Raw genomic sequence first — 20,515 nt, 5'->3', positions numbered from 1 at the left:
AGGAGAACATGCAAACTCCAAATATACAGCTGTCAGGGTCGGGATCGAACCCACAACCGCCTGCATACCAGGCGAGATGGTTAACATCTTGCCAGCCGAGCGAGGTATTCCAATAACCCCCCCCCCCAACACACTCAAGATCTGCTCCCGCCAGCGCACAGCGTCGATGTCACGAGGGAATGGTGGCATAGCGCACGTGTCAACGTGGCGGGGAGGGGGAGGTCTGTCTGCTTCTTTGCTCTTTGTCTCTGTAGATTGGTAGGGGGGGGGCGGGGAGGGAGGGAGGGGGGAGATGTCATCTCTCAAGTGTTTGCGGCGAGGTAGGTTGGTGCCCTGCTTGACCCCTCTATTTTACCACCGGACAGGACCGTGAGGTCGTATCCCCGTTATCCTGCTGGGAGCGAAGGGGTTGATAAGAGTTATCGCCCAGTGTGAAGCGAGCAGGGTAAGCATTAGGCGTGGAACGATGCGCCACCGATTTAATCAATGAAATCGTTTCCTACGCGCGCCAATGCTTTGAGCGGAACATGCAGCCCAGATTTAAATATTTTTGATGCGTGAAATTAATCTACGGGACTGCCCCCCCCATCCCTGCAGCCCAGATCGTTACATTCCTGGTATCAATCTTCAGGTTAAAATCGTTTTGACAAACGCAAATGTAATTTCACGAAGCCAAAACAAACTGGGACATTTATGTCGTCGAAAAACTGCCCGAAACCTCCATGGCCGCATGTGCCAGCGGTCATTCATTTTTAACGAGAATCCCACAACGGCAGCATATTGAGGCAATGAGACGCCACTTGAAAATGGAGTTCCCACTCATCATTGTGATGCCGTATTCCACACAGCTCCACAACACCGCCAATGTAATTATCCCTTGATGTTTTGTACTCTGTGAAGAGCGTAGATTTTTAGGTAAACTAATTATAATGTATTTTAACGTATTACGTAGTGTGGCAGGATTACATTATTGCCAAATTCCATTTATAGTGGTTTTTTTGTTGCGTTTTTTCAGCAAGGGACCCAATTAGTTAATTTCTTTCGGTAATAATGGGTCTTGTCTGCTCCAGAGTTGGTCGGTGGCATAGTGAGAACGGCTGCTTTGCAATATCGCAGGGCCACTACGTTGTCTCCGCGTGCCCCCCTATTTGGACGTTCCGATTCCTTTGCCTTGAAGGCGTCCTCCTGTACCATTCGACAAGGGTCACCCACTTCCAGAGCCACCTGCTGTGTCTCGTACAGCAGATGCCACCATCGCCTTCTGCGATAGATTTTTTAAACTATATTTTACCAGGGCCTCCCCTAGGTTGACTCGGCCATAAATGAGTACCTAGCTCTGTGTGTGTGTGTTGGCACCGGGGAGACTAAGGCGGTCCGGGTGTGGTGTTGGCCACCCACCAACACCCCCTTCTATTGTAAGGTGCTCGCTAGCAGCACTTGCCCCAGCAGTTTGTTAAACGCTACATGGGTGAGCTTTGTCCCACGTGAGGTTACGAAAACCTATTAAACTTTTATTTTACCAGGTAAGGCTCACTGAACTATAATGCTCTTTTTCAGAAGCGACCTGGCTGCATATCGTAGCTCAAGGAAGTGGCTAATCACGTGGAAATTTCTAGCAGCCAAATCACTCTAAACGTATGTTGATGCTAAATGTGGAGGGGAAACCGGAGCACCTCGAAAAAAATGCCCGTGACCGCTGGGAATGAGAACAATACAAACTCCAAAATAAAATACCAGTTGTTGGGGTCGGGATCGAACACACAACCTCCTGTATACTGGGAAAGCGGTTAACATCTCGCCACAGCAGCGCGCACCGCCTTACATCTGACCCCCGACGCAGGTTGCTGGAGTGAAGGACGTTGTTGTAAAATGAAAAGAGCAAACGAAAATAATACAAACCTCGATGTTTTTAAACAAGATGACAAGAAATGCAACATTTGAGCTGAATCCTGCTTATTAATCTAACTGTGGGGTGCAGGGAAGGGAGGAGGGGGGGGTAATTGAGGGAGCTGAATTAATCCGAGCGCAAATTACTGGTCACACTGACTGGCTGTGAGATGACCCAAATGGCCCAGCTACTTAAAAGATATTCAACGTAAAAACATCAAAAACATAAAAAAGCAATAAGCAATTCAACGGATTGTCATCGTTTACAGTGCGATTCGATGATAAATGTGTTGATCCACTTTTGTCCCATTCCTTCGGGTGTAGTTTGTAACGCAACCGCTTGTGCATTATTTCTCGTACGTCACATGTATTTTATTCGTAGATTGTAATCGATCGATTTTTCACTGGCACGATTTGATTGTCGCGTCGTGAGCGTAAAGAATCGATTCTAGTCGACAATTTGTCGCACGTCCGCCGAATATCCAATCGGCATCTGCTTAAGTGAGCCATTCTTATGCATCGCAGGCGGAGGTCTTGTCATTATAATTGGAGAGAAATGTGCGTTGCATCCTTGACACGTCCCATGGAGGCCAAATTCGCAGCTTTTAACTTCTCTATTTTCTGTCTCTTGAAGTTTACCGCATCCTCGGCTCCTCTGCAATCAGTTTTTTTCTTGTTTGGTTTTCCCGTCAATATTTCACCTGGAAAATGTACACTTGAACAACGCCTTTCATTTGTACTCTTAGTTCTTTCGGTAAAGTCACGTAGGTAAAAAATGAAATTAAAATTAATAAAAAATAAAACAATAAAAATCACGACGTTTAGGAGGCAACACAAGTCTCCGTCATCAGGTGGGACCGTCACAGCCAGATTTGCTGCATCAAGTGAAAGCTTCAAATCTAGCCTTTCATTTGGTTTCAAATTTTACCCACGTTTTTTTTGTTCCTTACCCGCTTGATCTCAGAAGCGTTAGACGTGCTTGTGCAGCGTTTTCGCTCGTTCCATTAATCATTTGCGTAAGGAGTTCAATGTCCCCGGCATCCGAAAATCCTACCGGGAGCTCTTTCACCTCCAACACAATTCAAGGTCCTCGTCACTTTAAAAGCGGGGACTTTTAAAGTGGCCGTCCCCTTAAGGCGTTGTCGAGTCATGGTTTCTCATTGCCCTCGAACCAAATGAGGGGCAACATTGGCCTCAAATTGGAGTTTCTGCGTTCAACCGCGGCGGAAAAGTACCAGCGCGGCCACCGATTTAGCACGGTTGGCTACGTACGGTGCGAAAGAAGTTCAACACGCATGCGTACCTAGGTTCAATCGGCGTCTGCGTAAAAACCACCCGGCGGTTGCAGGATCTAGCTGCCCCGAGAATGCTCTCCGGGCCGTTGAGAACTCAAATGGCGGTTTGTTAAATGGCTCCGTTGGTCATGGGCCTCGTTGCTTTCACGATTTAAAATGCGCACCCTCTTTGTTCCGCCGTTCGTGTGACCAATAAGGAAGCATGGTGCAGTGGGGGGTGGTGGCCGAGAGTGGCAAAGGTGAATCGAAGGACTCCGTGCTGCCCTTCTTAGAAAAAACCTAACGGTTCTTACGGTTCGTGTTCCGAGGTCACCGGGCCGTGCTTGTGCTGCGGAGAAACATTCGTGGTACTAACGTTCTTCTCTGCCTCCGTGCGTTGGGCTACCCCCGCCTGGCTTAAGGGAGAAGACCGCCTGGGTATCGATCTGACGGGGAAATAAATTAATATATTTTTGTTCCTCTTCCGCTTTTGTTTCAAAAGGCTCCGTTTGAAGGATTTGTGCATTTCAATAAACGTGCCATCTCGCAAAGAGCAGCGGTGTGCGACGGTTGCAGGAGTTTCTGTTTTGATTTTTTTTCTCTCCTGTCTGCCAGCGGTGTGGAGATGATGGCAGGGGCTGTTGAATCGTTTTGCCACAATGTGTGGATGCTGCGCAAGGCATGGAAATAATGCCGACTTTCGTGCCACTGTTTATCCCGTTTATTTATGTATTGGAACGTGCATACAACCGTTGGTGTGTTAGGGTATGATGGCCCACTCTGAAATACATATCACAGAACAACCTCGGATGCTTCAAGTGACCTCTGGTTCACACAGAAGGACTAAGCAGTTTCCAACCCACCTTGCCGCTGGGATCGAACATTGCGTCCGATTCGCTCATGACAGTGAAACTGGTGCATTCATATTTAAATACATAATTTTTGCCTAAACCACAGCCTGTGTGCTGAATTGATTCGCTAGCAAAGCCATTGCCTCGAGCCTGTTTGCATTTATCACCCGCAACAATCACATAGTCTAACTTGTCATGGCTAAACAAAAAAAAATTGTCGTAATGAAATTCTTGCTCTTATGTGCCCTTGACTTTTTTTGTGTTGCCTGTCATCCGGTAACGGATTTGTCTGCAATTAAATTCCCCTCCCCCCCCGCCAACCATTGAACATATAAAAGGGGCATCATGACATCTGGGACGTGTGTGGGAGGTGAGTTATCAAAGCCGGGGGTGGGGGGTAGTGGCGGCAGTGTCGTGCACTGCAGCGTCGTTCTCTGCCAAACACGAGAGCTCCTTCCTTCTTCTAAGTGACGCTGAGTCCGCCTTGACCCAGAAACTCCCACCGCTCTCTCTTCCCCGTGGACTGCTGCGAGGAGGGTTGGCGATGTGTTTCGCCATCCCCGTGTTCTTAGCTTTTTAACCTCCTTGTCTCTGCATTTACGCCTCTGCGCTTTACCGAAGCGCTCCATTTTGAAAGACGAGAAACTTTTAGTCTCTGTGGGCTTGTACGGGATTGTAAATGAAGGTCAGGCACTGGTGTTGTGTAAATGAAGGTCATTTACACCCCTCCTCGCCGCCATTGTGTTCTGTGTCCTCTCATAAAACGGTTGCGATTTATCGTTTTGGAAGCTCCGTGAGTGAATGAGCCTCTGTTACTTGCGTTCAATTATTCAAACACTGCGTTTGTATTGTGCGCTGTTAGAAATGTCTGAATTTGCCACGAGTGTGTATTTTGAAAAGTGTGTGTTGTGCGTCTGTGTGTCTATAAGCCACTGCGTGGGGTATTGAAGTAGTGGTCATTGTACGGCACTGAAATAGCAGCTGCCTGGGTTTATTTGCTGGCAGTCACAACACCAGTGCCTGTTTTTGTCCAGTGTTTATCCGGGCCCCGCCTCTATCTACTCGGCATTAAGCTAGGTGCCAGGTGTGGCGTGAAGGTGGTTCCCTGGTGCTGACCACACACCACCACTATGTACGCGCCTTGCTAGATTGCCATCGGATGACAACGGTACAGATCGTCTGTGTGGACATTTTGAGTATTCTTCTCTTGATATACTTGGGTTTTTGGTTAAATCCACACAAAACACCCCTGAGCAATTTTGTAAATATCTGCATGCAAGGCCTTCCCCAAAGAGTCTTCCAATTACCTCCCAACCTTCTTCTGGTTATTAAATGGCATTATTATTATTACCAGCACTTGCCTCGGCTTGCTATTACCAGGTTATAATTTACTTGATTTGATTAACTGAGTTGCAGTCAATTTATAGGATGTATATAAATGTGTAATGCGTTGTTCCAATAAAACTTAACCTACTTGCCGGCAGAATACGTGTATATCCCTTTCATATTTTGTAAATAAATGCATTTAGTACACAGTCAGTTTAGAGTCCAACTAAGCTAGACATGGTCGGTCAAATCTCATCGCAGGGAGATTTAATCGGTGGTTAGCACCCTGTGGTATGAACCCCGGTAACCCAAGGTGGATTCCTGGCCAAGGCTAATATCGGTGGAAAAAGTGACATTCGAAACAAAAACCATTTAAATTTTACCTGGTAAGCCCCCACTGAGGTCTTAGCTGTTTTTTTTAAAGAAGCGACCTGGCCACAGATGATTGCTCAACGAAGTGGCTTATCTCGTGAAAATTTATAGCAGCCAAATACTCTTAAATGCATATTTCTGAATGTCGAGGGAAAAAACTGAGCACCCGGAGAAAACTCTATGCGACCACGGAGAGAGATGCGCAAACTCCAAATATACTGCAGGCGTAAGGGTCAGGATCGAACCCTCGACCTCCTGTATACCAGGCGAGTTCGTTAACATCTCTCCACCGTGGAAGAGGTCCGACCGCTTCCCCCCACCACCCTTATTAGCAGCCTGCTCTGACCAGCGGGGTGAAGTATGGTGAAAATAATCATCCTCATGACCGACGAGGCATCACAATGAGAATCTTTATTAAGACTGCACGAGGAATCCGATGAGCTATGAAGCACTTTTTTTCACAGATGTCCAGTGGGGGTGGGTCAGAAAGCTACAACAATAAAACTGATGCCAGTGCAAAATATAGGAAGGGTAAACAAGTTACTTAAAAAAAATTAGAAATACAAATTGCAAAAGTGTTTATCACTTCGTGCATGGTGAGGGGGAGGTCTCTGCATCCATTGGTGGATTGAGATTTTCTCTGATATGAGAAAGCATTGACCTAGAAACCCCTGTTTTGGGATAAATTAGTATTTTGTAATGGTTCTTGCGTCGCGAATGGAACGCGGGCCCGATGGTTTCCCGACCGCTGACCCAAGCTGGTGCACGTGTGTTTCTCTCTCTTTCTGTCCCCCTCTCCTCTCCCTCCCTTCCTGACCGCAGGCGGAAGGCGTTCCTCTTCTCCATCGCGTACCTGGTGCTCATCTTCTGGGGGCAGCATGCCATGAAGCAGCGGCCCAAGTTTGAGCTCCGGAAGCCGCTCATGCTGTGGTCCTTGAGCTTGGCGCTGTTCAGGTGAGAAGCCGGTGCCAGGGAGAGACATCGAAGGGTGGGGGAAGGTGGGCCCTCGCCCATCGGTCATCGTCACCGTCATCACGTTGCTGTCGGTTCTAGCGAAACACGATCATCACGTTGCACGTGTATCTCGAGAACCAAAGGATGAGCAATAGGCCAAATGTCTACAAAATAAATCCCCCGCCCTGCCCTATTCCAAAATGCATGTTTGCAAACATGAACAAGAGATGTTTTCTTGTTCATGTTTTTGTTTTTTTGTTTTTTTGTTGCGGTTGCACCCGATTCAAGAGCCGAATGGCTCACAGGGCTATACCTAATTATTGAAACTTGAAAACTTGTTTTGGGAGGGTGTGACCCAACCCGGAGAGGACAAAAACGTTTAATGGCGGGACTGATCGCTTACGAGTTCTCACGAGATACGCCGGCCGTTCGTCTTCGACACCAAACGATCCGTTACTGCGTCGGGGTCGGCTGCTTGGACTCTCGCTCTCCGTGCAACCTCTACTCTGCTGTGCCTCTTCTCTCGACGTAGTCGCTGTCCCCAGTTATAGCTGACGGGGAGAGAGCGTCATATGAAGTGGAGGTGGGGGGGGGGGGAGTCGGATTGGATGAGATGGAGGGAACTTTAGCCAGCAGAAAACTCGATTATAACACTATTTATCAGGGTATCTTGTGGGTCATTGTCTTGTCTCCAAAGCAGAGAGAGGGCATGAAAAAGCCAGAATATCATTAAAGGAAATACTTAGATGTGCAATGCCTTTAGTTCCTCCCAGTGTTTTCAGGGCACTGCATTGTGAAGTGATGTAAGGAAAGACCATGGCCTAATACAAAATTAAAATGTCACCAATTCTCAAGACATTTATTTTTAGGAGGGCCCTGCAATGGGAGGAATCCAGATCGCCCAAAAACACAAATAATTCAATACTGATAATCCAATCGCCACATGGTGTACACATGGGTGTTAAGGACAAGGGTGGTGAGTTTTTTGAAATGTTTTGTCTACATTTGTTTTTAAAATTGCTTTATATATTTTATCATCATTATCATCATCTTCTTATTATGTGTTGACTTTTGTTTTCAAAGATTATTGTGGCCTAAAACCAACACCTGAAAATGCCAACTTTTAACAATCGATAATTGTGGTCAAAATGCGATTGAGTGGTATCCTTAAAAGGGGTGTGTGGCTACTGATCGCCGTTATAACTCTCCAGCTGGGTGTTATCGGTGTGGTAGCGACATGTACACTTGCTTTTACAAGCCTTCCGAATAAGCTCGGAGGCATGAATGCATATTATGTTGAACTTCTTTCGCGAATTCGTACGTAGCCAACCGTGCTAATCGGGGGTTCGGGGAAGGACAACAAACTTAAACACAAAGCAGTTCTACAGAAGTTAGTTTTCAAGCTAGCATGAATGCATTAACTCAGTCCCATCTGTTTAACAACATGGTCATGAAAATTCTCGTCAAGATGATCCAGTATAGATACAATTTTAGTTTCAAAAAGGTGTTACTATGAAGGACTTGCCCTGTGAAAATGTAAAAATAATTTTACCAAAAAACCAACGGCTCTGGGAATAGTATCCGTGTGGTAGTGCTGGCTTATTGCTTATCCTGTTTGTGTCGGCTCTGTAAAGCAGCAGAGCTATTCCCAATATCCAGTCCACGTGAACCACCATGGTCCACTCTTCCATGATTATCTTGGTCTTCTTTGTCCGAATGCAAATGAAGTAATTGCATGCTGCATGCGCCTGGTGATTGGTAAACAGCCGCTGCATTTTATGCTGAAAGCACTGATTAAAATGTATAGTGCACTTGACCTGGATGTTGCAGTGGTGAGGTGTTAACTACCTCGCCTGGTATGAATGACTTAATGGGTTCGATCCTGACCCTGTGATGCCTGCTATATATTTTCAAGTTTCCATCTTCTCTATCCCCATTGTCGCTTGGATTTTTCTCCGGGTCCTCCGGTTTTGCCCTCCACATTTTAGAAACGTGCGTTTTTAGAGTATTTGGCTGCTAGAAGTTTTCCACCTGATAAGCCACTTAGTTGAGCTATCATTTGTGGCCAGGTCGCTTCTGAAAACGAGCTATATTGCTCGGTGAGCCTTACCAGGTAAAATTTAAAATTATTTTAATTAGCTTAGTTTTTCAACGGGTACGTTTCTTCACTAGCAACCTAAGCTCACGAAAAAATGCGTACACCAGAAAATGTTCAACATTACGGCCGCAACGTGTTAAGACTTCGTTTTGGATGAATAATACACAGACCTCTAATAGCTAATAGCTCAATGGGCCTTACCTGGTAAAATGAAAATTGTTTAGTTTTTCCTTACTATACCTGGGACAAAGATCCCCCCCATGTAGCATTTAACAAACTGTCGGGGCAAGTGCTGTTAGCGAGCACCTACTGACGGCTGGCACGTTATTAAAGGGGGTGGGTGGCCAACACCACGCCCGGACCGCCTTAGTATCCCCAGTGCTGACGTTTACACACCGAACTAAGTGCTCATTTAAGGCCGAGTCAACCTCAGGGAGGCCCAGGACCGATTCAAATGTTCACAACCTAGTCTTGGCCGCAAGCGGGAATAAAACTCTGATCGCCAGGTTCTTAGCGTGGTGCGCTAACCGCCGTGCCAACATGCTCCACCTCTGAGATACGTGCGCATGCATAATACCTCTTTCATAGAATCGGTGCTCTTTGCATGACGTGGTTCACACAATATAATATATTTATTCAAATTAGCACGCTCTTCGTCGTAGGATCATCTGGCGTATGCAGTGTGTGTGACGTCTTAATTAGTATTTTAACGAAGATTTGCTAAGCATGAAACGAAACGCAGGTAATTTTCTGCTCTTCCCACAGGAGAAGAGAAAAAATATGATTGCCGAGTTCAGTGTTTACCGATAGAACTTCCCTCCTAGGTTATTTACGGTCGTGCTGAAATCTCTCCGTGTTTGTCGGTGTTGTTACCGCGTGTTTTTTGGCACGATGTCCGACGTTTTGCTACCGTGTGCTGGGAGTTTCTTAAGGAACTGAATACTTTAGCTATAAACTTAACTCTTTTTCGATTTAAAGCTTTTGTGACTGCAGGGATTCATCTTCTTGGTTCTTTCGGTAAAGTCACGTCTACTGGACGGACCTGTTCTCCACCTGAGGACGGCTGCTTGCGTTGTGGCCGAAACGTCGTGAGAATAATTTTATTATGTTTTATTTTTATTATTTTATTACTTCCCTTCTACGTGACTTTACCGAAAAAACCAAGAAGAAGGTTAACTCTTGTTGTTTTACCAGGTGAGGCACACTGAGATTTGTAGCTCTTTTTCAGAAGCGACCTGGCCGCAATGATAGCTCATCGAAGTGGAAATGTATAGCTGGCAAGTACTCTAAACGCATGACATTGATTTAAAATGTGGAGAGAAAAACCGGAGGACCCGCAGGGAAAAGAAAAAAAACAACACAACCACGGGTAGAGAGACACGCAAACTCAAAATATACAGCAGGCTTCAGGTTCGTGATCAAACCCACGACCTCCTGTATACCATGCGAGGTAGTTAACATCTTGCCACTGCGGTGCCCTTGGTGTACAGCTCGACGTTTCTGATGTGGCGCGAATCGTCAGGCACTATGGCGAACAAAGCGCACCGCGGCTTAACGGCGCTTTGAGAGCTGTTCATCTCGGATTCTCCCTCGCTGCGCCTGGCACGCGCTCGCTGGAGTGCGTGTAACCTACGCGTTCCAACCTCGAGCAGTCCTTGGATGTCCAGCGGTCAAGTTTTGCACACGTGCAGGAGCTACTCTGCTGAAATCTAGATCTTGTCGAGGGAAGTTCTCGTGCCAGACCTGCGTCGCTTGACATCGCAACGTATGCGCGCGTGTCAAGGTCTCGCGAAACTCCACCGTAGACGATGTTGTCGCGAGGTCCTAACCTGGTGTCAAGCATGACACGTCGCCGCTCACCTTTCCTGTCTTTTAAATAAAGGAGCGAACAAACCCTGGGCAGGGCAAATATCGCGTGACGGGGGCGGGGGGGGGCGGCAGATTCGTTGGTTGCGCAGTGACGGTGGCGGCAGGTTCGACGTGCTAAACAATTAAACACGATGCCGTTTTCAAGGCTGCGGGCGGCGGTTGATGGTTGTTCGCGGAATGTTTGCCACAGTTGGGGTTAGGGTTGCCCTCTCGTATTGTGTCGCTGTAGCTTGACCGCCCTTGTTGCTTTTTACGTCTTTGATCCGCCGCCTCTGCGGGAGAGCTCGTGCCGGGTTTGAAAAGCCTTCGCCTTTCGGCAACAGCCACTGCCTTGCTGCGTTTCGAAGGGAATGTTGGCGCGAGTGGGCACAGCTCGGGAGCTCTGCGGCTCTTTGTCGCGCAGTGTAAATATTGAAAGGGATGTTCAGCAGGCAGCACTTGATCCCGCTTCTCTTGCTGCGACGTTGCTAGCTTCTCGGTTTTCACTGCGACGTGGTGTTGAGAGCTGTGTTACGTGCAATGTCGTGGTCCCAGGGCTATGTATGCATGGAAGGCGTGATGAGAGTCGGTGCCTTCCTGCTGTTGGTGAGCACGCCTTTGTGTGTTTAAGATCAAAGTTGTTGACGTAGTTATTCTTGTCTTTATTGCCCTGACTTGTACAACTCTGTCAGTGACTTGGTCCATAAAATGTTTCGAAATCAACCTTGAACCTTGAATACACTACATCGATTTAAACCCAGCTAAGAGCCAATGGATTGATCAACAATTACAATGGAAAGCAACACATTTACATTTTAGACATAATTAGGTGGCTTTGTGGGTACTGCGCTATAACCCCAACGAGCGCAGAGTTCAATCGCCCTGGTCATGGCTCGCGTCACCTGCGAATAATATCTGAACCTACCTTGAACCCGGGCCCTCCTTCTTTGCCAATCCACGCTCGGCAGTACGCCGAGGTATTGACGACCAAAACCTCGTGACCAACAACGGCGTTGGAGGAAGGCCCTCCTCCCCTCACCGGATTGAAAAACGAGTACAAATATTCAAGTTGCATGTTTCTCATAGCTTTCTTCACCGTAGAGTTCTTGGAGTTCTTCTTGATGCGTCTCTCCGTCAAAGGCCACACAAACGGGGATAATTTAGGAAGCTATTGTTGCTTACACTGTGATCATCTTGATTTTGGGTGGTTTTCAGGATGTCCATTATTCCGTTGTGACCAAATTGGAAATCGATTTAATCATCTCACGATAACTGCCCCTCTCACAGAAGCAAGGTGTCAGTTAAAAAAAAAAATCCAAGGGGCAATGGTTGTAAAATAAAAAAAAATCTATCCTTGGTCTGAGTTTCGGTAAAAATAACTCCTCTGCTCGTTAGCGCTGATGGGGTACGCAGCAGCAGCAGGCATGTAACGACCCCCCCCCCCCCCCCGCCAGTTTATGGATGGGCCGAGATTCGACTTGAAATTCCGGCTTTTTTTTCTCCCACCTTTTTGTTTGAATTGCATTTTTTTAATTGTTGGTTGCGTCTCATTTGTGCCATTTTTTTTTTATTCGGTCTATTGTCCAAAAAGCATATACATTTGCAGAATCCATAATTCATATATTCCCACTTGCACATTTTGACATGTGTGAACCGTAAGCTTGAGAATAGATTTAATCCATTTATTAATTAATGCGTTGTTATACCCCTGGTCACGTGTGTGCAAGATCTTGCCAACGCTGACGGTTGCCGCCTCCCTCTCCCCGCGCGCTTTTCTCCTGCAGCATCATCGGCGCCGTGCGAACCGGCGCGTACATGTGGTACATCCTCTCCACCAACGGCCTGCAGCAGTCTGTGTGCGACCAAAGCTTCTACAACGGGCCCGTCAGCAAGTTCTGGGCCTACGCTTTCGTGCTGAGCAAGGCCCCCGAGCTAGGTAAGCCCTGAGGCCTGGGAACCGGGCTGACCTTTTGTGTCACATGTGCTCGCAGGTAAAGATGGAGGGGATTGCCACTGAAGGGACAACCACACAATTCAATTACCGCTGGCACGTCATGGCCATGTTTGGTAGACATTTAGTGATTCCTCTATTACGTGGTTTGTTGAATTGTGACGATTTCTTGGTCACAATTCGATTCGTGGGTTGCTATTTAATTGTTTTTACCGTTATGGTTGAATGCATTGCCTATGGCAATAATAATATGCTTATTATTTACCCAGGAATGCCCTCTTTCAAGAGCCCTGTGTTACAATTTGTGGCCAGTATTATTTACGAGTGTCTGGCATGTGGAAGCGAGCTGAAGTACTTGGAGAAAATACATGCGGGGGGGATCACACTCAAAGCTGCGCACAGGTCAATTCAATCCACAGGCAGACTCAATCCTGGCGCCTTGCAGTCACCAAACCAACAACACCTGCTACGCACTTGTGGTCACCCAATTTTCAAGTAGTAACCAGGCTCATCCCTCCTCACCTTCCGAGATCGTATGAGAACTCGTGCACATTCATGGTGATTTAAACGAAACTGTAAAAAATTTTATTTTACCAGGTTTTTTTTTAGCCCTTTTTCAGAAGCGACCTAGCCACAAATGATAGCTCAAGAAAGTGGCTTATCACGTGGAAATTTATAGCAGCCAAATACTCTAAATATATGCTTCTAAATGTGGGGCGGGCGAAAACCAGAGGACACGGAGAAAAATCCACACGACCACGGGGAGAGAGAGACACGCAGACTCCAAAATATACAGCAGCAGGCGTCAGGGTCGGGATCGAACCCACGACCTCCTGTATACCAGGCGAGGTAGTCGACATCTCGCCACTGTGCTTGTAGGCTAAAACCCCCTCGCTGTGTGAAGTCAAGAGTGGGTTACGCGGTATGCTGACGAAGAGCGGCTGCCCCACCGCGAGAGGTTCCATTTCACGGCACGACACGGGAAGCACCGCTACTGGAACATAACGTTGGGAAAACAAAAATAACCCCACCACCGCAGGGTGCGGGGGGGATGGAAGATAAACGAGCAGAAAAAAAATGCAGCGCAACGGCGTTGGCAGCCAACTCGGCACGAGCCTCGGCGCTGTCGAGCCCGTGCCGTTTTTTTTTTCTTTTTTGCCCTCCGCTCGTGCCAAGCTGGACTGGAGCAGCGGCAATTTTGTGAAACTGCCTCCGTAGGCAGGCTTGCCCTTGTCTCCCGGCTGCCGTGTATCACGCGCCAGCGCTTGGCTGCCAGGAGCGTGTGTACAGGGGGGTAGCCGAGGGCACGAAGCCAACAACCCTGGCAAAGGCGGCATCCCTCCCTGGCCCACCAGCGCGATCAAATATGCAACCGTTACAAAGCGGTGTCATTCGATCCCGACCCTTGACGCCTTTATATTTGGCGTTTGCGTGTCTCTCTCTCTATGGTCGCGTGGATTTTTTTTTCCCCGGACCCTCCGGTATTTCCCTCCCACATTGAGAATCCGACGTACGTTTAAGAGTATTTGGCTGTTATACGTTTTTCGCACGATAAGTCACTTATTTGGGCTATCATTCGTGGCCAAGATCGCTTCTGAAAAAAAGCTGTAAGGCTCGGTGGGCCATACTTGGTAAAATAAGGAGTTTCAAAATGTTTTTGCTGGCGTCTGGCCACGAGTCGTCTGTCGCGGCTGCGCGGACGGCTCGTGAGTCGTCCTGGGGAAAACATTTTTTATTTATTTAACCAAACGTAATATTACACATCTATTTTTTACACCCTTCAGCCGCCGATGCGACATGCTTACGCATGCCGTCTAGGAATTAAGCAAAGTAATCCCACGTGATTCAGTTGTGTACGAGGTTCGAAATGTACATGAAAGGGATATTTAGGTTTGTCTGTCCTTGGGTTATTCAATTCCCCAGCTCGTGCGTGCCGTGCACGCATTGCAATGCGTCGTGGGTGAAGAAGCTGATGAATTTGTCAAACATAATAGTACATCCTGTGCGTTGGCACACGTTGGCACGGTGCGTGCGAATCCTGCATTGCGTTTATAGCAGAGCAACTAAATGGGGCCTGATATAATGGGACTAATATTGTAGTTATATTTATTTGGTTTAATATATGTACCAGCTTTGGTTGTTACATTATCACTGCTGCTCTCAACATCCATTTGTTTTCATTCTTGGCACCTCTGCCCCTTTCTCTCCATCTCTCTGCCCATCTGATCATCTGCTCCTTGAACCTCACATCTGGTTTGCCTGCCTCGCTACCTGCCTATTTATCTTTCTATCCCCCCCCACCCCCCCCCGTCTCGTTGTATACATTCCACTCCCTGTCTCGCCGTCCCTCTCCATCTCCCACCCGTGCATCCCATTGCTTCACTCTTTCAACGTCAACCTCTTCCTACCTTCTCCCCAACTCAACGCCTCTCCTTGCCGCCCCCCCCACCTCCACACATTCCCCTGCGCGCGCACGCAGGAGACACCATCTTCATCGTGCTGCGAAAGCAGAAGCTGATCTTCCTGCACTGGTACCACCACGTGACGGTGCTGCTCTACTCCTGGTACTCCTACAAGGACATGGTGGCCGGCGGCGGCTGGTTCATGACGGTCAACTACGGGGTGCACGCCGTCATGTACTCGTACTACGCCATGCGCGCCGCCGGCATGCGAGTGCCTCGCCTGCTCGCCATGCTCATCACGACCACGCAGATCGGGCAGATGGTGCTCGGCTGCTTCGTCAACGTGCTCGTCTACCGCTGGATGCGCCAGGGCCAGTGCTCCTCCTACGTGGAGAACATCGTGTGGTCCTCGCTCATGTACTTCAGCTACCTGCTGCTGTTCTGCCACTTCTTCTACGACGCATACCTCAGGCCGCAGAGGAGAAGCCTCAAGATTGAGTGAGCGTGCCCCGCCCTGCCCCCCCCCCCACACACCAAGGGAGAGACGGACGGAGGGAGGGAGGGGGATTTGGGTTGAGGCGACTTGGTGAGTCGTTGAGGTCTGTGAGGAGAGAGGCGTTGCCTTCCCATGCCCCCCCCACCCACCCCCTGGGTGTCGTGATCCTGCCCGCTTGCTGGTCTGGCCACTCGCCCCACCGGCTCGCCTGCCCACACCTTACACCGCCCCCAACCGTTCTCCCTCCCGTCCGTTCGTCCATCCATCCATCCCAGGCCAGCCTCCCTTACCCCTCCCCTCTCATCCTTCCGGATTGGCATTTTCCCGAAATATTCTCCGGCACCTGGGACGACCGGGCGCATCCATCCTGAGGTTTAAAACGGACAGTAAGCGGCGCAAAGTTCTTCTTCCTATATCACACCAGACGGTTTTACTCACACGCAACGCTTGTAGGACATAATGTACTGTGAAGAGAAGCAAATTTTAAAATGATATATATATAGTTGTTTTGGCGTGTTTTGTTGCCAATTCATCGTGATTTTTTTTGTGTTCTGTTTATTTAATTGGATAATCAAACGCATTCCGATCGTTTCCTCTTCAACTTCACCAATTCAACCACCCACCCACCCCCCCACCGGCCCCATTAAACTGCTCGTGCCGATTTCCCCCCCCCCCGGTGTTGAGCCGCGTCGCCTAAACCTGGCAGCGAGGCTGTGGGTGAGACCCCCCACCCCCCCACCACCGAGCACGCTCGAGCGTGTGCCCCGTCCGTGCTTGGCGCGTGAGAAAGAGTTTGTTGTGTTGTATACTGACCGACTTGGCCAAGCCCACGTGGCCAGTGCGTGGAGGAGGGAGGGAGGAAGGGAGGAGGTGGGGGCGGTGGCGGCCCCCTGCACATGCCTCTGGGAACGGCGCGCGGCTCTGGGACAGTCTAAAATGCTCTGACGTGGTACGAACCCAACGCTTGACTTGTTAATGAATCTATCCCCCCCCCCCCCACCTTAGTCCCATGTGCTGATCACGTGTGATAATAGATTCAATGCAATGATGTTTGGTGTACCCGTTGGCGCTCCTTCCCAAACCGTTTTGACTGCTCCGAGTGCACGCGTTTGTCGCAAGACGAGAGAGCCCGCTGACCTTCAGGTGACGGGTGGCTTTTGTGAACCTGGTCCAGACCTCCTCGCCTAGGTCGACTCGACCTAAAATGAACACCTGTTCGTGATTTGGCCCCACCGTGCACCCGCCTATCTATCCCCTCTTGTGCGACGCGCAGGCCTTGATAGGTTATCGCTCGCAGCACGTGCCTGATACAAAGACAAAACACCCCCCCATAGCCTTAACAGACTGTCGGGGCAAGTGCCGTTAGCAAGCAACTATGAAGGCTGGCACGGCACACGAGGGGGTGGGCGGCCAGCACCACGCCCGGCCGCGTCTGTCTTCCTCTTGGAGATGTTTACAAACCGCACCAGGTACTCATTAGAGGCAGTCTACCTAGGGGAGACCCATGACCAGTTCAGATAATCGTTGCTGGTTGGTGTTGGCTGTGGGCGGGAATCACACTCTGGTCTGCCGGGTTCGTAGCGCAACGCGCTAACCGCTGCACTACCGCTCCCCTGTTATATGATTTGGCCCCACCATACCCCTCCCTCTACCTATCCCCTCGTTGTGTGACGTGCTGGCCTTAATAGGTTCTCGCTCTCGGCACGTGCCTGATACGCGCGCGCACACATCCACACTCACACGTGCATACCATGTACAAAGTTTACTGGGGGGGGGAAAAAGACAAAGTGCAGAGGGTGCGGCTCTCTCCCATCCTTTACATTTGAGAAGCAGTCGCGGAGCAGTTTGGAGTTGCAGTTTGAACGCCTCCCAACCGCGGCTGCGGGACGCCGACTGCACACCGCCGTGGGGCTGAAGCCCTCCACCCCCCCCCCCCCCAAGTCCACCCTCGATCTCCGACCGCTTCAAGCGGAATTTCAGCACGGGCTCCTCCACCCCTTCCCCATGCGCCGCCCTCCCGTGAACCCGGACGCTCGCTCGCGAACGACGATCTCGTTCGTCCACGCAGCTCGCTCACCGTCACGGTGCCGAGGAAGGAACACCGCTCGCGCTCTCGCTCGCTCGGGGGGGGGGGGGCTGCACTGCGTCAGGGACGCGGTCAATTTATTCCCGTGGTTGTTTTCAATCCCCCTCCGCCTCGTCTCTGAAATGCTTTAATGTACCAAATGTCGATTTGTCCAAATGTGTGATCGGGGGGCTCTGTTTGTTATTGAAATGAGAAGAAATGAAAATGTCCTACGTGTTTTTTTTGTTTTTCTCTGCGGAATCGTGAAGATTTGCTTTCGCGGTCTCAACGGTCAAAAGTTGCACTCGCTTCTGCACATCGCGCAGTCACCTCGCAGCGAGGGGTTTCTCGTCCGTGGATTTTTTTAAAAACCAAACATCCATGTTAAAAAAAAAGAATAATGTTAATAAAATAAACTGTCTGTTTTAACCCCCCCCCCCCCTGCCGCCCATTCCCCGAAGGAATTTTTTTTTTACTTTAATTGCATTTAATGTCGGAGCTGGCGAGCGATTTTTTTTTTTTTTTTTGGATCCACCTTCCGGCGAGATGAACTGGTCCCCCAACCGAGGCCGAGAGCGGTTGATGCAAACCGTGCCGCCACTCGCTCGCGGCTCCGGTGCCCCCTTGTGTTGCCCCTCGCCGCACCCTCTACTACGGAAGAGAGCTGGGCCCTACTGCAATAATCTCTCTGCGTGTCATCAGGGGTGACAGCCGGAGGTGGCAATGTTAGATGGGCGGGGGGGGGGGCAGCGAACGTTCTTTTGCAGATGCAGTTCCGTTGGTCTCGGTTGCCTTTTGAATGTTTGATTTACATTTTAAGCAGTACCTCCTGTTGTTACAAGGGCTACGGTTGCGCGTCTTCACGTCCGGCGTAGTTATGATTTCATTCGTTTGTTTGCGCTGGCCTGTTTGTGTGTGTGTTACGCGGTGGTGTAGCGGTTAGCGATAAGAACCCGGCGGCCGGAGTTCGATTCCTACTCGCGGCCAACACCGGTGATGATTATCTGAACCGATCCTGGGCCTCCCCTAGGTCGACTCGGCCTCCGGAGTACCTGGTGCGGTGTGTAAAAACATCGCCACTGGGGAGACAAAGGCGGTCGGGCGTGGTGTTGGCCACCCAACCCCTTCGTGTGGGATCTATGTTTTGTTTTTGTGTTGCGCAAGAGCACCTTGGCTCAACATTCACCACAATGCTTGCTTGGTTTCCCCCCGTCTGAGTGATTCCCGTTGTGTTTATAATGACAATGACCATTGAACCACCTCTTCCACAGCCCTGCCTGCCACCCCACCACCTATCCCAGAAACAATGCAATATGCTGCCTACAATATCCAACAGTTGTGGCCTCGTAATAGCTGCCAATGCGAGTGTTTGAGATTAACTTTGAATTGCATTATCTTTCAATGTGGAAGGGTGGGGACGAACCATTTTTCATGATTATAGGTTTTTTTTTTGCACAAACCATCTCTGATCATTTGTATTAGTCCCACTTTAATCCTATGGGATTATGGATCAGCCGTAGTCTTGGAAGTCCGATTTGAAAGGGTATTTTTTAAATATAATATGTACGACACGCATGCGACCAAATGTATCTGCGTGTGCGTATGGCATGGACCTCAAGTTGACCATAAAGTTTCAACATTTGTTCCTGGTGGCTTTGTACGACGAGAATTTGAACTTTGAAACGACGCTTGCTCTTAATTTATTTTCTGCACACATTATTTTGCTTCTACCCCTGGGCGTTTTGTAATTTCCACTTGGGCGGTATTTGTTACGTTCATAAAAATATCTATATATAAATGCCCCCTTGATTTTTTTTGACATACCAGCAAAAGTAAAAACCCCAACATTGTTGGAAATAAAAAAAGAATGTTTAATTTATATTGCGTGCTTCGTAATAAGATGAACATTATCGGCAGGCAGGTGGGGTGGGGGGGGAGGTCCGTACGTTTTTAGAAAGTTTTTTGACGTATTGCATACCTGCTTATAACATTTTAATTTTCCCAATGCGACCGGGACTGGGGGGGGGGTAGGTCTGTGGAGCCGTTTGGTGATGGGACGGGGGGAGGGGGGCAGCGCCGTGTTTGTTGCGAGCCGCTGGTGTTGAGACCTGGCACCAGAACGCAGGTTAATCGGGCTTCCCGCGGGTCCAAAACTATTTAAAGTAAAAACTAAAACTTTCGTTAAAGTCACGTAGGTAAAAAAAATGAAATTAAAATTAATAAAAAATAAATAGCTTTTTATTATTTTATGTTTTATTAATTTTAATTTCTATTTTTTACCTACGTGACTTTACCGAAAGAACTAAGAGTATGAATCCTTGCAGACACGAAAGCTTCAAATCCAGAATAAAAACTTAAACGTTGAAGCCTCCAACGCCCAACAGCCAATGATATTCCAAAAATGAATTGCACACCTCTCCTCCGGGCTTTTAATAAAAATGTCAACCACGCGCACAACGCTACGTTTGTGATGGCATCGATGTTGGGCATCTTAACGATTCGCCTGCCTTGAGATTTAGGGGAATTGTCACGATGTTAGATCTCGCTTTGATTTAAGATGTATTTAAAACAAATACATGTTTGCATTGTGTTACATGTGCCCCTTGCTGGCTGGAGGAGTCGCCCTGACTCCATTACCACAGATATGAAATTAACTAAATTGATCATTTTATACACACACACACACGATTCAAAGCATTGTATTGTGAGTGTTAGGCTCAGTTTTAATTAATATATGGATCATTACACGTCGAATATTTGTGATGGCACGTCGCGGGTGCTGGGGCATGGACTGGTGACGACAGGACATGTATATTATATATCGCATCCTTTTTGTTTTAATATCTGGGCCAATATCGAATGTCATCGGCTCGTGAAGTTTCGTTTGCGATTGACTGGATAGGAGGCGTGAGTGCCACTCTGATTTCCCTGCCCGTTCACTTTCCAAAATTTACTTCACCCACCCCCCCCCCAAACAAAAAATAAGAATAG

At 48.5% G+C, this 20,515-nt stretch overlaps 1 protein-coding gene across 1 annotated transcript in view; it reads left to right on the top strand.

The window, feature by feature from the left end:
* Positions 1-19,403, top strand: part of LOC144720595 (very long chain fatty acid elongase 6-like) — a 44,280-nt gene extending 24,877 nt beyond the window's left edge. The window contains exons 2-4 of the mRNA XM_078597443.1: positions 6,533-6,664; positions 12,395-12,546; positions 15,041-19,403. Of these exons, the coding sequence (XP_078453569.1) occupies positions 6,533-6,664; positions 12,395-12,546; positions 15,041-15,465 (709 nt within the window). The 3' untranslated portion in view covers positions 15,466-19,403. The remainder of the gene's footprint in view (positions 1-6,532; positions 6,665-12,394; positions 12,547-15,040) is intronic.
* Positions 19,404-20,515: the final 1,112 nt, after the last annotated feature.

The sequence above is a fragment of the Lampetra planeri genome, chromosome 9, assembly GCF_965212315.1.
Source record: "Lampetra planeri chromosome 9, kcLamPlan1.2.h2, whole genome shotgun sequence".
In the NCBI taxonomy this organism is placed as follows: Eukaryota; Metazoa; Chordata; class Hyperoartia; order Petromyzontiformes; family Petromyzontidae; genus Lampetra; species Lampetra planeri.
Note: the sequence above shows the minus strand (reverse complement) of the source record. Positions and strands in the feature narration are given on the sequence as shown.